Consider the following 16845-nt stretch of genomic DNA (forward strand, 5'->3'; position numbering starts at 1 on the left):
TTGAGTATTGCTTTCCGTTTGTCCTTCCAAAATCTGTGCCTGTTAGCTACTCCAGACCCTAAACTCGGGTTTCTGGGTGCGTGGCAGGGTAGGCGGGTCTCTTCTTAATCTCGGCTGCGAGATTCATATTTCATAGTGATAGGGGGCTGGTGGGGGGCATACCTCTTCGATTGCTCAAAGAACAACTACCAAAGAGACCAGTAGTCCCTCTCTTTTGGGAGCCAGCGGTAGGGCGGGTTGCGTTCGCCATGTTGGTGAAGGCAAACGAAGGGGACTGGAGCTCCAGGACTGTAGGCTCTGCTGCCCCAAGTCCGCCATATTAATAAAGAGAAAGGGAAGGTTGACTACCCCCCCCAGCTACACACACACACACACACACACACACACACACACACACACACACAACACGCATACACAACCCCTTCCTCGCACGCAGGTCCCACGACTCAGTTCTTTGGCCCTTCCCCTGCCACGCTTCCCCAGTCTCTGCCCGAAGGGAGCGTAGCAACCCGCACCTCAAATCAGGCTTAAGACAGCGCCGAATGAGGGGGAAAGGGAAATGCCGACCAATTGCGCCGCGGCGGGCTGTGCTACTACCTACAACAAGCACATTAACATCAGCTTCCACAGGTAACCTGGGCAGGGAGTGCGGGTGACGAAAACGGGAGTTCCTTGACTGGGTATCGCTTGGGGCGGGGGGGAAGACCAGGGAGGATTCTACTAATTCTGATAACTTCCGTAGCTAACTAGTAGCAGAGGCGCAACATTTTTACCCTTTGTGTGTGTTTCTCAAATCTGTCCAATTTTTCTCTCCCTTCGGGGAAGGTTTGCTCACTTTGAGAAAGAGAGCCAAGTTCTGTACGGTGATTGCTCCTTTAGAAAGTGACAAGGAAGATACCTTAATTTTCTACTCTTTTACTCCTGTGTATTAGATCAGGTCTTGACATTAATGACACCGTAAGAGGAAGTGAGATCTTCCTGTTCAAGCCAGCAATCACCTAAAAAGCCTGCTGTGTTCTCATTAGAAGTTAATTCTTACTGGCTGAACTGACATGGGAAGCATTTGGATTTTTAATCTTTTAGTCACAGGCAGTAATTTTGTGGAGGAATTGAGTCATCATTAATAGCCGTGGAATTAAGCGATGTTAATGAAAGTGGGAAATGAAAGCTTTCTTTTCTTTTAGTATGCAGAGTAGTATAATAAAAGGAACCCGGATTGTGTTTTTCCTACGTTTGCTGGAAGAGCAAGCAAAATTCTTTAGTTCTGTTAAATCAGACCTCTTGAAAGGGCTTTGAACACTATATGACATAAGTACTTAGGTAAATGTTTTACCTTCTCTACAAATGCCTGCCATATGCCTGAAGAAAGGAAGGATTCAAAAAGTTGAGTGCAAACAGTTCTGATTTTATATACCTCACAGCTTAATAAGGTCGTAGAATGTGGAAAATAACCCTGACCTTTCTCCTTATCTCATTATGACTAAATGTACCTTCTTATTAAAAGTTAGTACTAAAAAACAAACAAACAAAAACTCTTGTGGTGTTTCTTTTTGTCATCTACTTCATGCACATGTAGTCCTTTGTTCATTCACCCATCGAATGTGTACCAAGCTCTTATTTGCCTCTCCTACTAGGGATCCAGGAAATTATCTTCCCGGAGTTGGAATGAGAAAGACTGACACAAATAATTATGGTTAAGTGCCACAGAAGAAACCTTTAGGGAGACCTAGCTTTGCCTTGAAAAGTCAAAGAACACTTCTCAAAGGATGTGAAAGCTCAAATGAGACCAAAAGATGACATAAATTTGGTCCTGTATGCTACACTTGAGAAGCCATGGAAGCTTTAAAAAGAATGGCATGATTAGATTTGTATATTAAAATGACCTCAGGCTTCAGTGTAGAGAATTATAGTGTTACTTAAAAGTGCTGGTCACACATCATCAAGGGATGAGTTTGATGAGAAAGGATCTTGTTACAGGATGTTTATGTACATACTGTTGCACAGGGAAATTTTGCTACACCATCAACTGAACTAAACAATGTACTTCTGTTGCTGACACAATCAGCATTAGAAGAGGTGAGAGTTGATAGAGAAAAAAGTTAAGAACCTATAGTAAAACAAGGAAGGGTTCACCCAGGCACCTAGACTAGGATGATACTGACAGTAGGGTTGGAAAGAAGTAGACAGATTTAAGAAATGCTTGAGGAAAAACTGCCACATGTGGTAATTTGATTTGGAAGATGAGAGAGACAAGCCAAGGCACCGATAATATTGAATGTTTAAGAGATGCATGGTGGTACAGTAACATATATACCTCCTTTTCGAGTTTGACCATTGGCTTGCTATGAAATTAACATTTTGGAGTTCTCTTGTGGCTCAGTGGGTTAAGAACCAACTAGAATCCATGAGGAGGGTGGGTTTGATCCCTGGCCTTGCTCAGTGAGTTAAGAATTCGGTGTTGCAGCAAGCTGCAGTGTAGGTCGTAGGTCACAGGTGTGGCTCAGATCTGGCATTGAACTGGTTGTGGTGGCTCTGATTTGACCCCTAGCCCGGGGACCTTCCATATGCTGGAGACGCAGCCCTAAAAAAAGAGGAAAAAAAAAAATTAACATTTTCATTTGTAACCCCAGAGGTTTAGATCTTAAAATAATGTCATTTATAATAAAAATATATTTCTATTTCATAAATACAAGTAACGTTTAATTCACTCGTCTCCTAGGACATTGGCAGACTTCTTTATCCTCATGGACAACTTGTACTACCTATACTTACTGTTGCCATTTTTCTTAGCTCTCATTAAGCGCCTTCCAGTCTAAGTCTCTCCAATAATCTTTTAAACTGCTCTTGCTAAAATGAGTTGTCACTCCTACATCCTTTTTTCGTGGCATGTGATCATTTCCTCCTTGAAATACTCTCTACTTTGAATTATTTCACAGTAATTTTGTGGTTTTCATCTTCCTGGCCTAACTTCAAGTCTACTCTGCCACTCTACTCCCTGACCAAGGTCTTCCTACTCTTATCAAAGTGATTGCAGCTGTTCCTGTGGTCTTGTTGATACCTCCCAAATCACTACCTCTAGTCTACATCTCTCTAATGTGTTTTAGACCTCTAGGTGATGTGTTTCAATATTTCCTTGTTCTCTTCATTTTCTCACATTCAACATACTAAAACTGTACTGAGTATAGCTTCCCCCAAACCTACACCACTTCCCGTGCCCTTTCTCAGTAAATGGAAATACTATCCACCTAGAAACTGGAAAGTCATCCTCCCTTGACTTCTCAGCATTCCCTCTTGATAGGATTATTACAGTAACCTCTTTAACTGGTTCACTGCTTCTATTCATGCATTCCTAACTGCTCTTCTCAATGATGTGTTGCTAAATGTTCAACCACAGGATCTCCTGGGAAGGGGAAAAGCCCTGATTTGTAGTGTTTGCCCAAATTCCATGATATAAATACTCTTGGCTAGTTTTAATCTACTAACGATACCATCACTGATCATGGAGTTGAGGGAAGAAAAGTACAGTACTATCCTGTTCTGTAGCATTTATTCCTTCGAGATGTAAGAGACATAAATAACCTTAAAAGAGTATAGATAATAGTAAAATAAGTAGGAAGTGATGGGGTTTTAGTATTTATTACCTTTGTTTTTAATTTAAATACAAAGAATTTTTTTTTTTTTTTTTTGTCTTGTAGGGCCACACCCAAGGCATATGGAGGTTCCCAGGCTACAGGTCAAATCCCGAGCTATAGCTGCTGGCCTACACCACAGCTCACAGCAACGCCAGATCCTTAACCTACTGAGCGAGGCCAGGGATCGGACCTGTGTCCTCATGGATACTAGTGGGATTCGTTTCTGCTGAACCATGACTGGGAACTCCCAAACTTAATTTTTAATAATAGCTGTGTTTAACAACTAGTTAAAGATTTTCTGTTAGCAGTCAGCTCTCTAACAACACTCTCTCTCTTAATGGCTTACCAATGCCATTTTGAATAAAGTTCAAGATTACTCTTTAACTTAGAAGGCCTTCCATCATCATTTCATGTCATAACATTCTTCCCTGTCCCCAGGATACTCTTCACACTCTTCACTACTCCCATGTTAATTTCCCTAGCTAATTTTTACTCTCGTAAAGACTCTTGACTGGATTAGCTCTTCCTGTGTCATGGTTGCATGCAATCCTGTACTTACCCTTTTATAACACTCAAGACACATAGTTACTTTTATAGTAATAATAAATAGCATTTATTTAATATTTACCATGTCCTATGTAGTGGGCTAAGGTTTTTTTTGGCCACTTCCACAGCATATGGAGTTCTTGGAGTTCCCTGGGCCAGGGATCAGATCCGAGCACATTTGCAACCTACCAGCACCAAATCTTTAACCCACCATGCCAGGCCAGGGAAGGAACCTGCATCCTGGCACTGCTGAGACACCTCCAATTCCACTGGACCACAGAGGGAACTCCTGGGCTAAGCATTTACTCACATTGTTGCATTTAATCTGTAGAACCACACTAGGTATCATTATTATTTCACTTTATAGATGATCAAACTGAAGTCTAAAAAGGTAAAACAACATTCTTTTCTTTTTTCTGTCTTTTTAGGGCCATACCTGCAGCATATGGAGGTGCCCAGGCTAGGGGTCTAGCCCAGACTGGCTGCTGTAGCTCTGATCCTACCCCTAGCCTGGGAGCTTCCATATGCCGCTGCTGCTGCCCTGAAAAGACAAAAAAAAAAAAAAAAAAAAAAAATCCAAAATCAAATATAAAATTGTTGATTATTCTTATTTCAACACAGATGATCTAAAGATTATATAGTAATGGTAAACTAACTCCATCACTTTGTTCATTCATTGATTCACTGAAAACAGTTAATTGAGTGCTTATTTAACAGGATAAAGTAGTGAAAAACAGCTCCTAACCAGGAGAAACCTGTGATCTAGTGGCAGAGACAGAAAAATAAACAATTAGAATTAGTGCTACATGATATAGGAACATCAAACAGAGTCTTCTGATCTTGAAAAACTTTCTTAAGAAGATGGGATTCTTAAACAGTCTAAAAGAAGGAAGTAGAATTTTGTCAAGTTAAGGTCCAATTGGAGACAGCGGTTTCCAATTTAAAACTTGTTTAGGAGTTCCCATTGTGGCTCAGTGGTAACAAATACAACTAGTGTCCATGAGGACTCAGGTTCCATCCCAGGCCTTGCTCAGTAAGTTAAGGATTTGGCGTTGCCGCAGGCTGCATCTTAGGTCACAGACGCAGCTTCGATCTGGCATTGCTGTGGCTGTGGCCTAGGCTGGCAGCTACAGCTCCGATTCAACCCTTAGCTTGGGAACTCCAAATGCCATGGATGAGGACTTAAAAAGACAAAAACCAGAGAGTTCCCATTGTGGCTCAGCATAAACAAATCCGACTAGGAAACATGAGGTTTCGGGTTCAATCCCTGGCCTTGCTCAGTGGGTTAAGGATCCAGCGTTGCCATGAGCTGTGGTATAGGTCGCAGATGTGGCTTGAATCTAGCTTTGCTGTGGCTGTGGTGTGGGCCAGCAGCTACAGCTCTAATTAGACCCCTAGCCTGGGAACCTCCATATGCCACAGGTGCAGCCCTAAAAAGACAAAAAAAAAAAAAAAAAAAAAGGAAAAGAAAAAACCAAACAAATAAATAAATAAAACTTTGGTTTTAAAAAGAGCTAAATAAAAAAAGGAGGCAGCGTGTTGAAAAATAACATCTGAAAGACAGTCTTCGTATATCCGCAGTCATATACAAATGTTAATATATGATAGTACTTATTTGTTCTGAGGCTTTTTTAAGTCCCCAGAAAGAAGAAATGTGCTTATAAACTAAAGCTTTATTTTTATCTTAGTCCTCCAGAAGCATTTTCTTTTTTTTGTCCCTTTTTATGGCAGCAGCATATGAAGGTTCCCAGGATAGGCATTGAATCAGTTGCAGCTGAGGCCTGTGCAACACCAGATCTGAGCCACATCTGCAGCCTACACCTCACTTTAGGACAACACCAGATCCATAACCCACTGAGTGGGACCAGGGATCGATTCAGTTGTCACATCCTCGTGGACACTGTGTCGGGTTCTTAACCTGCTGAGCTACCACAGGAACTCCCAGGAATTATTTTCAAATTATTTAGTGTTGGAACAGAGTTGTGAGTCAAGACTATTACTTCATTATTGTTAAGAGGTGAGAGTTGGAGTAGATGAATTCTCTATCAGAGGTTTTTAAATGAAATAGAAAAAAACTTACAGATAGAAAACATACAAACTGTAGCATGACATACAAATGTTATCTTCAGGTCAGGGTGTGTTTGGGGTTGTGGAGAATAAATACAGGAGATGGCAGGGTGTTTACCAGTAAATTTGGGCATTCATCTCTTTGTGCCCTTCCCTGCTGATAATTTGAGCAAGCCTAGTATATCTGATATAGCCAAAGCTGTTAACCTAGTGAAGCTTCAGTTGGGGATTGAGCCACATGATCTAACAAATTTAATGGTTCTTTTTGGGCAGTAGTGAGTTCATAATTAACACTCAAAGGATGAGGTAATCAAACTAAAGAGTTCATCTCAAACTTATTACATGCGAATGTTGATTCTTCTATTTCCAAGTCAGTCATCACAGTTACCATTAGAATTTTTAGACAGTTCCTTATATTTTTCTCTTCCTTATCAGGTATACACTGGGTACAGATCAGTATATTTTATATTTTAAATACATGAAAAGAGAAAAACATTCCTGCTGGGCTTGTCATCACTATTTTACTTTTTGTAATAATTATACTATGCTGTACTACATAGCTTAAGAGTTTTTTGTTTGGGGTTTGTTTTTTGGTTTTTTGGGGGTTTTTTTTGTCATGTCTTTTTAGGGCCACACCTGCAGCGTATGGAGGTTCCCAGGCTAGGGGTCTAAACAGAGCTATAGCTGCTGGCCTACGCCACAGCCACAGCAACCCCAGATCTGAGCTGCGTCTGCAACTTACACCACATCTTACGGTAACTCTGGGTCCTTAACACTGAGTGAGGCCAGGGGTCAAACCTGCAACCTCTTGATTCCTAGTCAGATTCGTTTTCACTGCACCACGATGGGAACTCCAAGAGTTGATTTTTGAAAAATATATACAGTTTAACATCATGGAAGTAATAAAATGACTTAGTATATATTCCGTATTTATGTTACTTAAGCAAATTTTTGTTGAGTTGCTACCGTTTGCAAGGCACTATGTAAGTGTTAAAGATAAACAAAAAGATATAATGATCCTTGTCCTCAAGAAACTTATCCAGACAAGCAGTGAGGCCCTACTATATAGTACAGGGAACTATATCCAAATTCTTGGGATAGACCACGATGGAAGAAAATACGGAGAAAATAATGTATATGTGTATGACTGGCTCACTTTATTGTACTGCAGCAAGTGGTACAACATTGTAAATCAACTATACTTTAATAAAAAAATTTAAAAACTTATAACCAACTGTGACTTCATTGGAAATTTATTAAAATGGAAAATTACAAAGCAATGTGGTGTCAGAATGAATAAACACAGAGGAATACAAGCTCCATCTTGATAAAATTTATTCTGTATATAGTCTGATTTGTCTTGACCAGGTACATGAGCAACATATCAAAGCATTGTGAAATTACCTCTGCTTATGAATGGTTCTACATGAATTTGATCTAGATCAGTTGAGTCTTAATGGTTTTTACTGCCCTTGTTTAAGGACTAGTTTGAGAAGCTAAGTCTCTTTAAAACCCTGAAAAATTAAACCACTTAAGTTAGTTTTTTATAAATTTTTTTATAGTTTATAAAAATTAGTATCCAGGAGTTACCACTGTGACTCAGAGGTAATGAATCCAACTAGTATCCATGAGGATGTGGGTTTGATCCTTGGCCTCGGTCAGTGGATTAAGGACCTGGCGTGGCTGTGAGCTGTGGTGTAGGTTGCAAACATGGCTTGGGTCTTGTGTTGCTGTGGCTGTGGCATAATTTGGCAGCTATAGCTCCACTTTTACCCTTAGCCTGGGAACTTCCATATATCACAGGTGCAGCTCTAAAGAAAAAAAAATTAGCATCAGAGTTCCCACTGTGGTGCAAAAGATCAACGGCACCTTGGGAGAGCTGGGATGCAGGTTCGATCCCTAGCCCAACACAGTGGGAGTTAAGGATTCTGTGTTGCTGCAGATGCGGCCTAGATTGAAACTGTGGTTCAGATCTGATCCCTGGCCTGGGAACCCCATATGCTTCGGGTCGGCCAAAAAAGGGAAAAAAAATTAGCATCAATTGATTTCTGTTCTAGTGTGTAGATACTGGAAATTTAAAAATTTTTATGTAAATGGAAGATATTTTAAATTGTCACCTTTCAGAATTTCTTTTAACCATTTACGTGTAACCAGAAGTGTGGTAGTTGGAATTTGAGTTGCCTCTTTCTTTTTTTTTAAGGTTTCCCTTGGATCCTAAAAGAAGAAAAGAATGGGTTCGCCTGGTTAGGCGCAAAAATTTTGTACCAGGAAAACATACTTTTCTTTGTTCAAAGCACTTTGAAGCATCTTGTTTTGACCTAACAGGACAAACTCGACGACTTAAGATGGATGCTGTTCCAACCATTTTTGATTTTTGTACCCATATAAAGTCTATGGTAGGTAATGTTACTTTTCTTTTAGCCTATTTTTACCATTTTTAGAATCTATCCCTTTTTGTTTATAAAATAGAACAATTCAGAATATATTGAAATTCGTGTATAATGATATACCACAAGAAAGTTGCAAAACTATGCAGTAAAGATGCATGCTACAATTAGAGCTCAGGTCTCTAATTGTATTCTTTCCCTAATCTGAATTGTTTTACTATATTGGAATTTTACATTACTGCTAATTATTATCAATAATTCACCTACTGGCAAAACTGAGAAATTTTGAGTAATGAAACCTCCAGCATCACTCTGCTCTAATTTTAAGATGACATGCAAATATTGTGTGCTGAGTGCTTTCAGAGCAGCATACCCAAAGAAGATGAGTTATACCAAAGAATATAATTTCACAGGGAGAAACCTCATAGAGCTCAGGCATTTAGGCTGGGCTTGAGCTTGGAGTTTGGAACTTACAAGAGGGTTCTTGACCTTGCACAGGACAACTACAGTAGCATGATGAGAACAAAAGCTAATAAGTTGTGGAGTGAATGGAAAATCAATGTTAGCAAGTGATTTTTTTTTTTTTTTTTTTTTTGGCCTTCTAGGGCCGCACTTGCGGCATATGGAGGTTCCAATGCTAGGGTTCTAATTGGAGCTATAGCTGCTGGCATACACCACAGCCACAGCAATACCAGATCCAAGCCCATCTACAACCTACACCACGGCTCACGGCAACGTGGGATCCTCAACCCACTGAGCAAGTTCAGGGATCCAACCCACAATCTCATGGTTCCTAGTTGGATTCATTTCTGCTGCACCAGGATGGGAATTCTGCAAGTGATATTTAAAAGGAAGGAAATAGTTTCCATTGGGCTCAGTGTTAACAAACCCAACGAGTAACCATGAGGACACGCTTTTGATCCTTGGCCCCAATCAGTGGGTTAAGGATCCAGTATTGCTGTGAGCTGTGGTGTAGGTCGCAGACATGTTTCAGATCCTGTGTTGCTGTAGCTGTGGTGTAGGTCAGCAGCTGTAGCTCCGATTAGACCCCTAGCCTAGGAACTTCTGTATGCCACAAGTGCAGCCCTAAAAAAAATAATAAATAAAAGGAAAGAGAGATTTAAGGTATAGTATGAATATATTAAAACTGTTTTATCTCGTTAGGAAAGATCAGATCAGAGAAGAAAAAGCTGGCTGAAGAAGACAGGGTCACTGAAAGGTTTAGAAGGGGTAGAATGAACAAAAAAGAATTTTTAGCTCTGAAAAGGACAGACATCTTTGCCATCTTTCCCTCTGAGAGAGGAAAAACATACTGCTTGAGTTATTTGTGACAGTTAAGTTTGTAAATGTACATGAGTTAATATCTGAACTGGAGAGAAAGGAGAAGAGATTGTGGTGAACTAATTATCGCAGATATTAGAAAATCTTCAGGACCTAACTTGTGAATCCTCGGAACCTCAAATAGTGCCTGGTGCATAGTATACACTCAAATATTTATTGAATTTGAAGTATACCTTGTTTTTGACATTTTAATCATTTATTCATTTAACAGATCTCTACTAAACTTTACATTATGTCAAAACCTGAGTTAGATGATAGGCATATAAAGATCAAAAAAGACTCCCTGCCAGTTCCTCTAGGCAGAAGGAATGCCACTTATAGGTTTCATGAGGAGAGGAACCATATTTATTTGTTGACTGTTGTGTCCCAGAAATTCGTAAATGAATTCCTCTCTTTCAATAAATGTTTTTTGAATGAATGGAAGACACAGTTATGAAGTTATGAGGTAATCCGAGGACTATAAATGGTTTAATATTGCTGGAGTATAAATCAGGATAGTGAATGGCAGAATAGGGTGAGATCCTAAATGGTATATTTTGCCATGTAAAGATTTTTTTAGATAATGGGGAGGCAGAGAAGAATTTAGCCAGTTTAAAAATATCAATCTGTTAGAAAATTATTCCAGTGGCAGAAAATGGACTGGTAAGGATCAAAATGAGCCAGAGATCAATAAAGAAGTTTCTAATATATTCAAACCAGGTATTAATGATATGGGCTTGATATGGGCAGTAGCATTAAGAATGATGGAGAGGAGAGTATTTATGATAGAGATATTTAGGAAGTAGAATGATAGGACTTGATGACTATTTGAATGAAAAATAAAGAGTCCTCAAAATTTTGATTTGGGCAGAAAGTTTCTAACTAGATTTTAAAGCCCTAAAAAGATGTAACTGGACACAAATAATAAGTAATTCTTTTCAGGAGCTTGATACTTAGAAATATGTTTTTATTAAGTAGGACAACAGGTCTGAAATACTAATCAAATTGAGAGAATAGTATTTACCTAAAAAAGAGCTCAGATCAGTATCACAGATAAACCAAATGTCTAAATGCATTCTATACTGGCCTTAGTGAGAATATTTCAGAGGATTTTTTATGTCTCTATAGTATCATATTCAGTAATTTGAAAGAGACCTTAGGAGGCCATTGTCTATTTCTAAATCCATGCTTATATCTATCTGGAGAGAGAAGACAGAATAAGTGGCTTGGGAGTTCCCTGGTAGCTCAGCAGGTTAAGAATCCAGAGTTGTTACTTCTGTGGTGCAGGTTCAATCCCTGGGCCTGGAATTTCTTTTGCATGTCACAGGCACAGCCAAAAAAAAAAGGGAAAAGAAGAAATAAGTGGCTGGAGTTAATTCAACCAGTTGAGAAGCTTGAATCCATGATTACATGAGATGGGCTGCTGATGTTTCCTATCAAACTTCTAAAATCAGTTTTTGAAAGAGCAGTTTAGGAGTTCCCGTCATGGCTCAGCAGTTAATGAGCCCAACTGGCATCCGTGAGGACTTGGGTTCAACCCCTGGCCTCGCTGAGTGGGTTGAGGATCCGGCATTGCTGTGGGCTGTGGTGTGGGTTGCAGACACGGCTCAGATCTGTCATTGCTGTGGCTGTGGTGTAGGCCGGTGGCTACAGCTCTGATCGGACCCCTAGCCTGGGAACCTCCATATGCCGCAGGTGTGGCCCTGAAAGGACAGAAGGAATAAATAAGTAAAAATAAATAAAGAGCAGTTTAAATACTGTTATCCAAAAGTGGACAAAATTTATTTGTGTATAATATTTCATAATTATGTTCAACCCTCTAATTTTATTCGACTTAGAAACTCAAGTCAAGGAATGTTTTGAAGAAAAACAGTTGTACTCCAACTGGACCAGCCAGTTTAAAATCAAACATTACTAGTCAGCAAGTACTACTCGAACACAGTTACGCCTTTAGGAATCCTATGGAAGCAAAAAAGAGGATAATTAAACTGGAAAAGGAAATAGCAAGCTTAAGAAGGAAAATGAAAACTTGCCTACAGAAAGAACGCAGAGCAACTCGAAGATGGATCAAAGCCACCTGCTTGGTGAAGAATCTGGAAGCAAATAACTTATTACCGAAGGGCACTTCGGAACACATTTTACCAACTGCCTTAAGCAGTCTTCCTTTGGAAGATTTCAAGATTCTTGAACAAGATCAATAAGGTAAAACATTACCAATTCTCTAAATCTAAAACATACCAAGGTTACCTTCTTTTAAGATTACCCTGTATAGGTTTGTGGCTCAAACTTTATTGTATTCAAAGATAAAGATATTTAAGGAAATTGTTACAAAAGTGGGTATTTAATAAAGTTTTACTTGTCATAACTTCATTCAACTTAGAAACTCAAGTCAAGGAATGTAACATTACTGCATAGTTTATGAAGACTTGATTACAAAAAAATGGAAAACTTTTTATGAAACTTATTTGGAAGTGCCTTACATTACAATTCTGTACTTAAAATTTTTGCTAGAAAAGGCTATGTTTTTATCTTTTTAAACTAAACTGCTTTTAAAGAACAGTCTGTGACAAGTAACGTTTTTAATTTCTATGAGAAAAAACCTTTTTCCCATACCAAAGTTGGGATATCATGTTCTAAATAAGATGCTTAGTAGGAGTTGACCAACATGAAATATAATTTTAAAACTGCTGGGGTTTGTATTAATTAAATTATTACTGTCACTGTGACTTGGAAAAATTACAGAAAAAACCTAAAGTACAGGACAAGGTCGTTCATTTAAACTTTCTGTATCTTTATATCAGGAAAACTCAGCTAATTGGCTCCTTCATAGCAAAACTAGCTTTTGCAATAGCTTGTAAAATATTTTTAATGTAGTATTTTTCAGTGGGACACACCCTTGAGTCATCCAAGCTGTGTAAGGCCTCAAGTACCTCAGATTAGTAAAAACTGGTAGCTATGTTCATCTTCTAAGAAAATATGCTATGAAATAATGTAAAAATTGAGATCTTTTACTTGAAACAAAAAGATAAATACATACTACATTTTTTCTCATAATAAACATATTACATTTCTAGTTTCAAAAGTGATTCATTAATAGGCAAACATGCTACAAAGATCTGTGTTTGGAATACTCCCTTGGTCCCCATGTGTGTTGATACTAAAACTCGTAAGCTTTCTTTTTTTCTCATAAACCCACAATAGAATTAAATTATTAAAAAGTACTTACCATATTATATCTTCACAACTTATAACCTAAGATGAAATCAATTTATCTTACACATCAGCCTGCTTTTTTACCTCCTTTTTTAGTGAGAGTCAAATAGAGCAACCATACTGCTTAAGGGAAATGAAATGTAGATTTCTCTAAAAATACATGTGTCTGTGATAAAGCTATGCGAGTGCTAATTATTTTACAAAACAGATATCAGAACTATTCTTAGAGGTTTCACTTGAACAGTTAAAGGGTTTGCCTTATTTTACCAGATAACTGTTTAATAAGAACCCTTTCCTTCAAACAGCTTTGGTCAGATCATATAAAAATTTATTCGTGTACCGTCAGGTTATTCAGGTCTGATTTTGAGCTTCTGACACCACCATATAAAAGTAATATGTCCATAATCATATATTACTGTAAATTTTTCCCATAAGGTAATGGCTACTTGATGATTTAAAAAAGAAAAAAACTCTTTTAAAAATAATGTTTGCTTAGATCCTAGTAAAACTCTTTTCACATTATTAGCATCCTTTCTAATAATGGAATAAGGAATATCTCCCAAGCAACTAGATTCACAATGGCAAAGGTAGGAAAAATCTGTTTTAGTTATCGTCAACACTTAAATATTTATGAAGATCCTTTTGTGTATAGTGTAAACCTTTAGTCATTTTATCTTTATCTTAAATATTGGATATAGCTCCTTGGAATTGTCATTACATGTTTTCAGCTATCTTTATATGGTTTCAGACATAACCATCAGCAAATAATTACTGACCATTTCTATTTTACCCCTCAAAGCAAGTTGGGCAAATAATCATTTAAACGTAAATTATGTTTACAATATAAACTTTCATGTGGTTCACCACCCTTCCACAATACAAAACAAAATACTCACACAGGCTGATTCTCACCTACAATAATATCTTGATTTCTTAATATAACATTTTAAAATAACAAAAATAAAACATTTTAAAATACAACAAGCTTTTGGCAAAGTTACTTAAGCTTCATTCATTATTATTGAGACCACCGAATAAATTACCATTCAGTAATTTTATTAATTTTTTAAAATTTTTTTCTGTGCTCGTGGCATGTGGAAATGCCTGGGCCAGGGTTCAAACCTGTGCAGCAGTAGCAACCAAGCCACTGCAGTTACAACAGCGGATCCTTAACCCACTGTGCCACAAGAAAACTCCACTTGTTTTTATTTATTTTTTTTTTACTTTTTAGTAATTTTAAGGTAAAATTTTTTGCTGTTTTTTCCATGTCATTTTCATGTTACTGTTCTGATAACATGCTCTAGACTCTCTTTGCATCAATTTATTTTACCTGTCTATCTTAAAACTACTTTCATTCACAGAATCTTTTAAAATTCTGTTTTCTGTTTTCAGTTTGTTGATGAACTTCTAATCATTTAGCCTGTGTGCCGTAAAACTGATCAAAATTGTAATAGTTCTTTGTCCTCTGCTGGACGCAATAGATATCCTCTGTTCTGCGTCTGTCATTCATTCTATCTCTTAGGCACTAACAATCCACAAAGAACCAGCCAAAGGCTAAGGACTTGATATACAGGTAAATATGATGTGATTTTCTGCCCGTAAGTTACTCTAAGTCTCTTGAGAGAAACAATTATTTATAATACAATATGATAAATACTATGAAAAAAGTATGTGTGAAGTGCTTTGGTAAATGATGTTAAATTCAAATTTAATGACAACATGTAAACGCTAAATCTTTTTATAATAGAATACTTTTCTTTTGAAACAAATAAATTTCTTCTTATAATGAGTTAGCAAAAGAAATTATGTAGAAGGACATTGGTGTTGACCTGAATTACATACAGTGTTTATTTAATGAATTGTACAATTTTTCCCTTTAAAATGGACACAGAACAAATTTGTTGTTGATGATAACTTGTTAAAAGGAAAACATAACTAAATAAAATACTATATCAAAGCCAAGTATTGGAATTTGACATTTAATAACAAACCCTACTAACACAATTTTTTAAATAATTTTATTCAGAGTCTTAAAGTTAACAAAGCACTAGAGAAACCCATTAGTTCTCTTACTTGTTCTTTACAAATATTCCTTGTGGTAGTTGTTATTTCCAATTTATAGATGGAGAAATCCTTGTTAGTGTAATTTATTTATTCATTGGCACAAAGAATACAAATGCAATAATCTAGAAAGTTCTAGATTGAACACTTCCAAATCTTTTTCTCTGCCCTCCACATTATACCCCTCGGTTAAAATACAAATCATTAAAATAGGATAAGTCATGTGTCTCAAAAAACTAAAATAAAAAAATATTGATAGGCTATGAAGTCATTTGATCTCTTCTGGGTAGACTTTATCATATTGGTGGTTTTTTTAATCTCATTTCTCAATTTTGGTATACAGGATTTTTTTTTTTCTTTTTAGGGCCACACTCTTGGCATATGAAGTTCCCAGGCTAGGGGTCAAATCAGAGCTGTAGCTGCTTGCCTAGGCCACAGCCACAGCCACATCAGATCCGAGCCGTGTCTGTAACCTACATTACAGTGCACGGAAATGCCAGATCCTTAACCCACTGAATGAGGCCAAGGATAAACGTGGGTCCTCATGGATCCTAGTCGAATTCATTACCATTGAGTCACAATGGGAACTCCCAGAATACGGGCAAATTTTAATTTTGGTATAATATAGAAAATGGTTCACCTTTACACCAGAATACAGGATTCTTTTAGTATTTAGCCAGTTGGAAACTTTCTACAATTAATGATTTTATAATGTATGTTAAACAATTGCATATTGTTTTTACAAAAAATGTGTTCTGAGTATGTTGATATTAAAAACTTTTTTAAAGAAATTATTGTCCTGCCTATTATTTCTAAAATATGTACTTAAACTATGGAAATCCTTTCCCTAAATTGACCCCCTAAAATACTTCTGTGGAAGAAAAATAAACTGAAGCAAAGTGTAAGCAAAATAAAAATATGTAAAGCCTGGGAGAGGAATCATCATTTTAATTTTGTGGCTCAAATGATATCTAAACATACACTATAGTTTGTTTATTTGAACTGTTTTAAATATTGGTTATGCAATCAACACAAGCTATACGAAGGGCTATAAAAATGTTTTAGTCTACCCTGACCCCCCAAAAAAATTTTTTTGTCTTTTTTTTTAGAGCTGCACCCACAGCATATGGATGTTCCCAGGCTAGGATTCGAATCAGAGCTGCAGCTGCTGGCCTACACCATAGCCAGAGCAATGCCAGAGCCAGATCCAAGCTGCATTGGTGACCTATACTACAGTTCAAGGCAACACCAATCCTTAACCCACTGAGAGAGGCCAGGGATTGAACCAAGTCCTCAAGGATACTAGTTGGGTTCATTACCACTGAGCCACAATGGGAACTCCCATCCTGACAAAATTTGAGGCTCACATGAAGATTTATTTGAAATATGCTTACCAAAGCATTAACTTCAACATACCGCAGCTGAAAAAAAAAAAAAAAAAAAGCCCAGAAAGCAGATATATGCCACTTGGATGAATTTTCAGTTTATTTAGCTAGTAAAGGAGTTCCCGTCGTGGTACAGTGGTTAACGAATCCGACTAGGAACCATGAGGTTGTGGGTTCCATCCCTGCCCTTGCTCAGTGGGTTAATGATCCAGCGTTGCCATGAGCTGTGGTGTA

The 16845-nt window shown here is 37.6% G+C and overlaps 1 protein-coding gene across 1 annotated transcript; it reads left to right on the top strand.

Annotated features, from left to right (window-relative positions):
- Positions 1-2: 2 nt before the first annotated feature.
- On the top strand, positions 3-16017 carry THAP2 (THAP domain containing 2). The gene is made up of 3 exons (XM_003126383.5): positions 3-630; positions 8446-8641; positions 11791-16017. The coding sequence occupies exons 1-3, from the start codon at positions 560-562 to the stop codon at positions 12151-12153; spliced, it is 630 nt and encodes a 209-aa protein (XP_003126431.3). The 5' UTR covers positions 3-559; the 3' UTR covers positions 12154-16017.
- Positions 16018-16845: the final 828 nt, after the last annotated feature.

This window comes from Sus scrofa, chromosome 5 (assembly GCF_054392235.1).
Source record: "Sus scrofa isolate SSC_HxYL_T2T_F1_AM1 chromosome 5, Sscrofa_HxYL_maternal_Yorkshire_Landrace_v2.0, whole genome shotgun sequence".
Taxonomy (NCBI): Eukaryota; Metazoa; Chordata; class Mammalia; order Artiodactyla; family Suidae; genus Sus; species Sus scrofa.